The 11,348-nt window shown below is 38.8% G+C and overlaps 1 protein-coding gene across 1 annotated transcript; it reads right to left on the bottom strand.

Annotated features, from left to right (window-relative positions):
- Positions 1-360: 360 nt before the first annotated feature.
- Positions 361-7,115, bottom strand: LOC139375703 (zinc finger protein 782-like). The gene is made up of 2 exons (XM_071117511.1): positions 6,845-7,115; positions 361-1,704 (listed from the first exon to the last, which is right to left on the bottom strand). The coding sequence occupies exons 1-2, from the start codon at positions 7,038-7,040 to the stop codon at positions 596-598; spliced, it is 1,305 nt and encodes a 434-aa protein (XP_070973612.1). The 5' UTR covers positions 7,041-7,115; the 3' UTR covers positions 361-595.
- Between the last annotated feature and the right edge of the window lie 4,233 nt (positions 7,116-11,348).

Here is an 11,348-nt window from a genome sequence, read left to right as displayed (position 1 = left end):
GTGCTACACACCTTACTATGACTCAGGTTGGGATCAATTCCACTTAAATTCAGTCATTCCATACCAACTGACATTCCAAAAGCAATTTACATTTCCTGAAATTATGTCAAATGCAATGAAAATATGTTAAAATGTCATTTTCAATTGTCAGAACATCCAGTATTTGGAACAACCGATAGGATACTGCAGACTTTTTTTGTTGTTGCCTTCAGCCCCGTTTCACACAAACTCAAATCATTTTCATAACTTTCAAATGCCCATCCCTAGAATTGACCACACCACTGCCTCAACTGCAATTAGGCTACCCAGATTTTTTCCGGTCATGAAAAGTGCTATAGAAGAAATAATGGATAAACATCCTTTCTCTGGGCTCTACCCAATTTATTTTCAAAAAGTAACCAAAATAAAGTAAAACATTTGTGCTTAGCTCATGATTTATGCTTTAATAGGCGACTATATTAATGGAATTTACCATTGAACAGATTCCCAGACTTCAGACAGTACTTTTAACCACGAGCAGTGACCTGAGGGGTATGTCCTCTTAATATTCTATCTTTCAACTAACACATTTTACACAAAAGATTTTTACATGTTCTCAGTCATTATGAATATTCTTTCTGTGAGTTCGCAGATGTCTTTTCAGACTTGAAGCTAACTTCAAGTGAGTTCCACACAAATGACATTGCACTCCCTCACCTCTATGAGTCCTCATATGAACTGTCAGGTTTCCCTTCAGACCGAAGCATCGACCACATTCATTACAGCGATGAGGTTTCTCCTCGGTGTGAGTCATCATATGCTTTGACAGGCTTCCATTCTCACCAAAGCATTTGCCACATTCTTTGCACCAAAATGGTTTCTCCCCCGTGTGAATCCTCATATGCTTTTTCAGGTTTGACCTGCAGAAAAAGGCCTTGCTACATTCTTTACACCGATGCGTTTTCTGTTCCGTGTGCTTTTTCTGGTGAAATTTCAGACCACCTTTTGTCGTCAAGCATCTTCCACACACATCACATTTAAAATCCCCCCCTCTATGAACACCCATATGATTTTCCAGGTTCTCTTGGTGAAAGAAACATTTGCCACATTCGGTGCAGCAATGTTGTCTCTCCTCTGTGTGTCGCTTCATGTGGCGGGTCAGGTAGCAGTTCAGGGTGAAACATTGTCCACATGTGTCGCACATGTATGGTCTCTCATCACTGTGCCGATTCCGCCGATGCCTCATCAGACTACGTGCTGCCGTAAAGCATTTTCCACACACGTCACATTTTAGATCAGGCAATCCACTGGTTTCTTTTCTTGGTCTCTCTTCACGGTGATGATTTTGCTGATGCCTTTTCAGATTAGCTGCTGTCGCCAAGAATTTCCCGCACACGTCACATTTCAGATCAGGTGACTCACCGGTGTGTTTCCTTGGCCGTCCTCTTCCCCTCTTTGACCTTGACGGTGGTATTCTGCTCACCACTCCATCCACTTTTTCATTGTCACTGTCTGGGTTTACATCAGAGTGGGGCTGATAGTCACTGGTTGATTGGGACTCTCTGTTGCTCTCGTCTTCAGATTCTGTTTGGTTCTCTACCGTTATGATGTTGATAGAGTCCCATATAGACTCTACGGCATCAGATTCCACCGGCCCCAGATTGGCACTCCATTCCTGCTGGCCATAGTTAACCTCCTCTTCAGGAAGAGTGAATTGCTGGAGGTCTGGAGGGAAGAAAGGATGAAAGAGCAAAATGAAAACACTGAAAAGTGACAGGAAATGGGGCTACTACCTACCTTTGACTGATTATTGGACTGAACACACGATGCATCCCAGTAATCCCACTGACTCAACTCCAGCCACTTTAATAATGGGAATTGATGGGAAATGATGTAAATATATCACTAGCCACTTTAAACAATGCTACCTTATATAATGTTACTTACCCTACATTATTCATCTCATATGCATACGTATATACTGTACTCTATATCATCGACTGCATCCTTATGTAATACATGTATCACTAGCCACTTTAACTATGCCACTTTGTTTACATACTCACCTCATGTATATACTGTACTCGATACCATCTACTGTATCCTGCCTATGCTGCTCTGTACCATCACTCATTCATATATCCTTATGTACATATTCTTTATCCCCTTACACTGTGTATAAGACAGTAGTTTTGGAATTGTTAGTTAGATTACTTGTTGGTTATTACTGCATTGTCGGAACTAGAAGCACAAGCATTTCGCTACACTCGCATTAACATCTGCTAACCATGTGTATGTGACAAATAAAATTTGATTTGATTTGATTAAAATATAATAGGCTTACTCTTTCAGAAACGTATTAGATACAATTGAATACAAAATGGCCTAAAATATAGATTATGAATAACAGTTTTTGCTGTGAAATTTGTAGTCTCTAACACACTCAGACGAGGGTGCTCTGAAATCGGAGTAGATAGCCGGAGTGAATTTATGAACGCACCCAGAGTCGTCATCTTCTACATGTGGCCGTGTCACTTAGAAATTAATACTTAACAAGTAACAAGATTAAGTTAAGTAACAAGATTCTCTGGTCTGATGAAACCAAGATTGAACTCTTTGGCCTGAATGCCAAGTGTTACGTCTGGAGGAAACCTGGCAACATCCCTACGGTGAAGCATGGCGGTGGCGTCAAACCCCAGAAGACTAGAGGCTGTTAACGCTGCCTAAGGTGCTTCAGCAAAGTAGTGAGTAAATGGTCTGAATACTTATGTAAAATATTTTTGGTTTGTAATAAATTTGCAAAAATTTCTAAAAACTTATTATTGCTTTGTCATTATGGAGTATTGTGTGTAGATTGTAATAAGTAATAAGATCTGTGTAAGACAGAACGTGAGTGTGTCATTCCAGGTGAAGCTGGTTGAGAGAATGCCAAGAGTATGCAACGCTGTCATCTAGGAAAAGGGTGGCTACTTTGAAGAACCTCAAATATAAAATATATTTTGATTTGTTTAACACTTTTTTTTGGTTACTACAGGATTCCATAGTTCATTCATAGTTTTGATGTCTAAACTATTATTCTACAACGTAGAAAATAAACCCTGGAATGAGTAGGTGTGGCAAACTTTTGACTGGTACTGTACAGTTTGGGAATCCTCTGTAAACGTCATGTGCCCGATGACCAGCGAGTGGAGAAGGAGAGTAATTTCATACAAGAACATTTGTTTCCACCTCTCCTTGACTTCCTTTTACCTTTTTGAAAAAGAGGCAAGGCGAGGATGGAGGAGACGCGAGGAGTCAAGCAACCAATTGAGAATCTCCCTTATATTTTGGGATTCCTCTTCTGTAAATGTAATTTGCCTGATAGACAAAGCTTTGCTAGTGGACAAATAGTCTTATTTCATACAAGCCAGACACCGATTTAGATGAAGGTAGTTTAATTCTAACCGCATTTATCCAGACACATATTTAGATGAAGGTAGTTTAATTCTAACCGCATTTATCCAGACACATATTTAGATGAAGGTAGTTTGATTCTAACCACATTTATCCAGACACATATTTAGATGAAGGTAGTTTGATTCTAACCACATTTATCCAGACACATATTTAGATGAAGGTAGTTTAATTCTAACCGCATTTATCCAGACACATATTTAGATGAAGGTAGTTTGATTCTAACCACATTTATCCAGACACATATTTAGATGAAGGTAGTTTGATTCTAACCACATTTATCCAGACACATATTTAGATGAAGGTAGTTTGATTCTAACCACATTTATCCAGACACATATTTAGATGAAGGTAGTTTGATTCTAACCACATTTATCCAGACACATATTTAGATGAAGGTAGTTTGATTCTAACCACATTTATCCAGACACATATTTAGATGAAGGTAGTTTGATTCTAACCACATTTATCCAGACACATATTTAGATGAAGGTAGTTTGATTCTAACCACATTTATCCAGACACATATTTAGATGAAGGTAGTTTAATTCTAACCACATTTATCCAGACACATATTTAGATGAAGGTAGATTAATTCTAACCACATTTATCCAGACACATATTTAGATGAAGGTAGTTTAATTCTAACCACATTTATCCAGACACATATTTAGATGAAGGTAGATTAATTCTAACCGCATTTATCCAGACACATATTTAGATGAAGGTAGATTAATTCTAACCGCATTTATCCAGACACATATTTAGATGAAGGTAATTACATTTGTAATTTTACGTTCTAATGATCTGTTGTTTAGTAAACATGCCTGGTTGAGAATAAATAATAATAGCAAGCATGGGCTTGGATCACGAGATTATGACAGACTTCGTCAGCAATGGAATAATTATATGGACAGACAAAGTAGGCCACTTTCTGAATTTAGACCAACTAAGAGCGCATGGAATCTTGATTTTCAAATCTAAAATCAGAACACTTTTTCCATTACCACAAAAATACTTTTAAAGAGCTAAAACAAGAGCCACAATTTTACTTGATGTAGTTACCGTTGACCTTTTTCAAAAAGAGGAGAGAGAACCACAGCAGAGAAGTGTTGCCATATTCTTGGTTTCCCCGCTAATTGGTACTTTAAAAAGGATGTCATGGGTGAAAATGTATTGGTCGCGGGTTGCTGGTTTTTGGGCTATTTCTAAGTTGCACCGCAGCTGCCATGACGTTTTTTAAATGTATATTTCACTGTGACCTGCAGTTTACTGTCAAGTGTGAGTGAGTGATGGGGAGGGCCGGAGGGGTGTGTGTCTGTTGAGAGAGAACTACAGCTATTGGCTGTGTCACATGAGCATGAGGAGAATGCGTGTCTAGAATGCACATCTATTTTCAACCATTTTTCCGTAAAACATTAATACGCTAGAACTGATGCATATCAAGAAATAGTGCAGACAAAGCACTGGAAAACGACTGGGTGCACTAGAGAGTGGGTGTACATTCACTTGGAGGTGGTTTAAACTGCAGTTGAATGTTGACATTACTAGAAAAGGGTATAAATCACATTTTATTAGTCTCATGCGCCGAATGAAATGCTTGCTTACAAGGCCCTAACCAACAATGCCGTTTTAAAATACAAATAATAAGAAATAAAAAGGAACAAGTAATTAAAGAGCTAAATGTTTTATGCATGCTTAGTTCTTGGGGGCTGCACGAGTGGAAATCTGAAATGGAAGTTGAGACTCCCTTGTGTGGTTCTCAATGAAGTCCTCAATGAAACTGACATTAAAACTGTGGAAATTGATACATTTGCCTTTGTTGGCCATCAAGTAAACTCATTAATATGCCATTGTAGGCTACCATTTGATACAATAAATATGTTGAAATGATGATATCAATGGCTTCATTGCAAATAAATGTGTGCCACTTGTGTAGCATACATGGAGCTGACAAACCAATTCAATAAGTAGCCTATAACTTCAGTTTATTGTTGTTGTAGATTTGTTACTATTTGTTACTATGCAAATTTGAATGGACGTTTAATTAATTAAATTGGAAGTTATCAATGTTCTATCGCAACTGCCGATCAGTTGCTAGAACGCATTAGATTGATGGTAATAGTAGTCAGATTAGGCTACAGGGAGAAAAATAAATACAATTATATTCACTTCATATTTACTTAACCAGGCAAGTCAGATAAGAACAAATTCTTATTTACAATGACGGCCTACAAAAAGGCAAATGGCCTCCTTGGGGGTGGGATAAGAAAAAAGTTTTAAAAATTCGATATAAATACAGGACAAAAACACACATCATGACAAGAGACAACACTCCATAAAGAGAGACCTAAGACAACAACATTGCAAGGCAGCAACACATGACAACCCAGCATGGTAGCAACACAACAACAACATGGTAGCAACATATTATTAATATTTAATTCAGAGATTGAAATTATGACCCAATCCTCAAGTAGCCTATTCCAGCAGGCTATTGGGAAACACAAGTACTACTTACCTCGAAATCCCCTCGCTATTCACATGGAATAAATCAGTCTTAATTTGAACTAAGCAAGCTGCTAGATCATTCAATTTACATCAGGCCTACATCTTGTCTAGGCTACTGTAGATCATCTAAAATTAGATGTAGGCCTATCAGGGGCTATAGGATACCATTTATAATGGTTTTTAGTCTCAACATCTGGCACATAATAAGAGCACAATTGCAGGAAAATAGCCTAACTTTATGTTCATCCAAGTGTTTCTTGCTCAGAGACTGAGATCCTCTGTCCAACTTTCTTCACTCAAACTCTCCTGTCAAATTGATCTATAGTTATGATAGTTCTGCACATGCGCAAAGGGGATTTATTTACAATTATAAACCTGGTTCAGCCTGAATGCTGCTTGGCTGAAAGCCAAAGTAAATCAGACCATATACCACAGGTATGACAAAAAAAACTTTTTACGATTCTAATTACTTTGATAACCAGTTTATTATAGCAATAAGGGACCTTTGGAATTTTTAGTGTATGGCCAATGGCTGTATCCGAGCACTCCTTGTTGCGTCATTAAATAACAGCTCTTAGCCATGGTATACTGGCCATATACCATACTCATAGCAGTCATACGAGTTAGAACGACATACATTGATGGAACATTCGTTGGCGAGTTTAATTAGGGTGTGAAATCAAATGTGCCTAGGTTCAGGCCTTTTGGGCAGGTTTTGGGTCGTCATTTGTCTCGAAAATGTAGCTACACCTGGCAACCCTGCGGAGGAGAAACGCGAGAAATTGAGCAAAACATTTTAGATTCTCCCACTGTCAGTGTATGGCTAATTTGTGGTACGCAAAGCCTCTAAAATGGTGCTAAATGTCAACTGACAGTCAAATAGAGAGATATAGTCACAAACCTGCTAATCTATGCAACTTTATCTCTGGTTGGAAAACCAAATCCAGGATTCTTCGTAAACGTTCATTCGCCCGTCTCAAACGGCAGATTTCTTCCTGGTGCTCTGCTATCGTTTTTTTAACTGCCACGGATATCTCCAAAGGAACTGCGATTAATTTTTCGTTGAGAAACAGATTAAGCAGCTGTAGTTTATACATGTTAGGGAAGAAAGGGATGAGATTGAGAAATTGTTTTTGCAGCAAGATTCGCTAGTTACGGTCGGACACAACGCTGCTGCTACTGCTTCTATGGTATCATGGCGGTCCGCAAAAAATATTTGAAGGGCATGCCGCCACCTACCGTGCTGGAATGTACGATCAATCATGATCTCCCCAATTCTGTACTACCATGAAAATAAAATTCGAAACCAAATAAATCCCTAACTTCTAACACACCCTCCCCCCAAACCCCCTTTCCCAACCCCATTAAACTTGATATATATCATGCTGAAACACTCCACCCTTCAGATTGTTCAGCATGTCAACAATCATTTCAACATCTGTAGGCCATCATTGTAAATAATAATTTGTTCTTAACTGACTTGCCTAGTTAAATAAAAAATAAAATAATATTTTACTCCAATATCTCTTTTGCCATCTCCACAATAACCTTCAACCTGGCATTTCTGCTTTCCACAACCCAAGTCGTATTGATAACCTTACCAATAAAAGCTATGAAGTCAACGTTATTCATTATCAAAGTGTGCTTTGACACCGCACATTCATGAACACAAGATTTCTGAACAGGCCTCGAAACCATGCCAGGACCATCGGAAGCACCATCCCCGACAGTAGGGTCGGACCATCAAGTTAAATCCAATATTTTCATATTGGACATACATATTCCACCATACAAAATTATCTGTACGTCGATTCTACTCAGGAGCACTTCTAGTTTCCAAATTCACAGTTTACACTCTGAGGAACATCACTTATTCTACAAACAAACAATATACAGTTGAAGTCGGAAGTTTACATACACTTAGGTTGGAGTCATTAAAACTCGTTTTTCAACCACTCCACACATTTCTTGTTAACAAACTATAGTTTTGGCAAGTCGGTCAGGACATCTACTTTGTGCATGACACAAGTCATTTTTCCAACAATTGTTTACAGACAGATTATTTCACTTATAATTCACTGTATCACAATTCCAGTGGGTCAGAAGTTTACATACACTAAGTTGACTGTGCTTTTAAACAGTTTGGAAAATTCCAGAAAATGATGTCATGGCTTTAGAAGCTTCTGATCGGCATCATGGGAAAATCAAAAGAAATCAGCCAAGACCTCAGAAAACAAATTGAAGACCTCCATAAGTCTGGTTCATCCTTGGGAGCAATTTCCGAATGCCTGAAGGTACCACGTTCATCTGTACAAACAATAGTACGCAAGTATAAACACCATGGGACCACGCAGCTGTCATACCGCTCAGGAAGGAGACGTGTTCTGTCTCCTATAGATTAACGTACTTTGGTGCGAAAAGTGCAAATCAATCCCAGAACAACAGCAAAGAACCTTGTGAAGATTCTGGAGGAAACAGGTACAAAAGTATCTATATCCACAGTAAAACGACTCCTATATCAACATAACCTGAAAGGCGTTTCAGCAAGGAAGAAGCCACTGCTCCAAAACCGCCATAAAAAAGCCAGACTACGGTTTGCAACTGCACACGGGGACAAAGATCGTACCTTTTGGAAAAATGTCCTCTCGTCTGATGAAACAAAAATAGAACTGTTTGGCCATAATGACCATCGTTATGTTTGGAGGAAAAAGAGGGAGGCTTGCAAGCCGAAGAACGCCATCCCAACCATGACGCACTGTGGTGGCAGCATCATGTTGTGGGGTGCTTTGCTGCAGGAGGGACTGGAGCACTTCACAAAATAGATGGCATCACGAGGAGGGAAAATTTGTGGATATATTGAAACAACATCTCAAGACATCAGTCAAGTTAAAGCTTGGTAGCAAATGGGTCTTCCAAATGGACAATGACCCCAAGCATACTTCCAAAGTTGTGACAAAATGGCTTAAGGACAACAAAGTCAAGGTATTTGAGTGGCCATCACAAAGCCCTGACCTCAATCCCATAGAAAATGTGTGGGCAGAACTGAAAAAGTGTGTGCGAGCAAGGAGGCCTAGAAACCTGACTCAGTTCCACCAGCTCTGTCAGGGGGAATGGGCCAGAATTCACCCAACTTATTGTGGGAAGCTTGTAGAAGGCTACCCGAAACGTTTGACCCAAGTTAAACAATTTAAAGGCAATGCTACCAAATACTAATTGAGTGTATGTTAACTTCTGACCCACTGGGAATGTGATGAAAGAAATTAAAGTTGCATGTCAATTTTCTGAAGCCTATTGTGGCCGAAGCAGGCACAGATAATACATCCATGAATAGCCATAGCATTAATCTCACCATTTCACTCTCACCGTTGCTGTTTTTATAACGAGAAAGCGACCAAAAATGGGTTACTTTTGTGATGGAAGGATTTGTATGGAAAGCCAAGTTGAAACCAACGTGTTGTTGAAGCCAACGTGTTGTTGAAGCCAACGTGTTGTTGAAGCCAACGTGTTGTTGAAGCCAACGTGTTGTTGAAGCCAACGTGTTGTTGTCCTCATAATAACCGCACGTGGTTTTACCCCAACAGAGTAAGTAGCACAACACCCTTCAATTGAAGCAGCAGGAAACAAAGGAAAATTGGCCACATCTCTCACAAAAACAGATCAAAAATTAAATCATGCATCATTATAAGGCAGCAGGAGAACTTGTAAATTGGCTACAATAATTACAAGGACTTTTCAAGTACCAAATTGAGGAAATATTTACATTTTCAAGGTAGGCATATTTCCAGTGGTGTAAAGTACTTAAGTAAAAAAAACTTTAAAGTACTACTTTTTTTTGGGGGGGGGGGGGGGGGGGAATATCTGTACTTTACTATGTATATTTTGGACAACTTTTACATCACTACATTTCAAAAAAAAAAAATCATGTACTTTTTACATTTTCCCTGACATCCAAAATTATTCGTTACATTTTGAATGCTTAGCAGGACAGGGAAATTGTCCAATTCACACACTTATCAAGATAACATCCCTGGTCATCACTACTGTCACTGATCTGGCAGACTCACTAAACACACATGCTTCATTTGTAAAGGATGCCTGAGTGTTGGAGTGTGTCCCTGGCTCTCTGTAAATAAATTAATACAATAAAATGATGCTGTCTGCTTTGCTTTATATAAGGCATTTGAAATGATGTATACTTTTACTTTTGATACTTAAGTATATTTTAGCAATTACACTTAAGTACTTATACTTTATATAGCAATTATACTTAAGTAGCCTACTGTATACATCACATCAAAGTATAGCACTGTACAGAAAAAAACTATAAATTGTGTCCGTAAAACCAGGGTCCAGTCTACTCACTAGAGTCCCTAGAATACAAAAACAGAGGAGTTAATAAAAAGCCAGGTCAAAGGAAGTGTTGCTGGTCTTTTGTATTTATTATGGATCCCCTTGGCAGCAGCTACCCTTCCTGGGCTCCGGCAAAATGGAGACAGTTATGCAATTTTAAAAGCATTACAATACATTCACAGAATTCACAACTGTGGTCAAACAGCTTAAAGTGGAAACATTAAGCCTTAAAAGAAAATACCTGAGTCATTGCTAGCACAGGGGGTCAATGTTCGAGTGCGGGCGGGCGGTCGTGTCAGAGAAGAGTCCAAAGTGTAAAACTGTACATATTTAGAGATCACGTAGCCCTCCCTACCTCTCTCTGCCTTAAAGTATTTTCCCCACACATTTGCAAGAGCTGTTTTCACAAATCAGACAAGATGCGTGTGTGGCAGGCTCTATTCAGGTGATTGATATCGTAGAATGGTGCAGTGTGTATTGTGTAATATTTTCATGGAAAATCTACCTTGAATTTACAAGCAGAGTCCACTCTAATGACCATATCATACAGTACCATGAAAAAGTCATTTCCCCCTCTCAGATTCTCTATTTTTGCATATTTTTGATATTGAATGTTATCAGATCTTCAACCAAAACCTAATATTAGATAAAGGGAACCTGAGTTTACAAATAACAAAGTTATGCATCACCCAATGCCCCCGTGTGAATGCCCCCTTACACTCAATAACTGGTTGTGCCACCTTTAGCGGCAATGACTCCAACCAAACGCTTCCTGCAGTTATTGATCAGTCTTTCACATCGTTGTGGAGGAAAAAACTATAAATTGTGTCCGTAAAACCAGGGTCCAGTCTACTCACTAGAGTCCCTAGAATACAAAAACAGAGGAGTTAATACAAAGCCAGGTCAAAGGAAGTGTTGCTGGTCTTTTGTTGTTGGCCAACTCTTGCATGCATTTTTCTTTTTTTTAAATGGTATTTTAGTAAATACTTTAACACTTATTTTTCTTAAACTGCATTGTTGGTTAAGGGCTAGTAAGCACTTTACTGTAAGGTTGT

The sequence above is a fragment of the Oncorhynchus clarkii genome, chromosome 20 (assembly GCF_045791955.1).
Source record: "Oncorhynchus clarkii lewisi isolate Uvic-CL-2024 chromosome 20, UVic_Ocla_1.0, whole genome shotgun sequence".
NCBI lineage: Eukaryota > Metazoa > Chordata > Actinopteri > Salmoniformes > Salmonidae > Oncorhynchus > Oncorhynchus clarkii.
The sequence above is the reverse complement of the archived record's forward strand: the minus strand, read 5'-3'. Positions and strand labels throughout refer to the sequence as shown.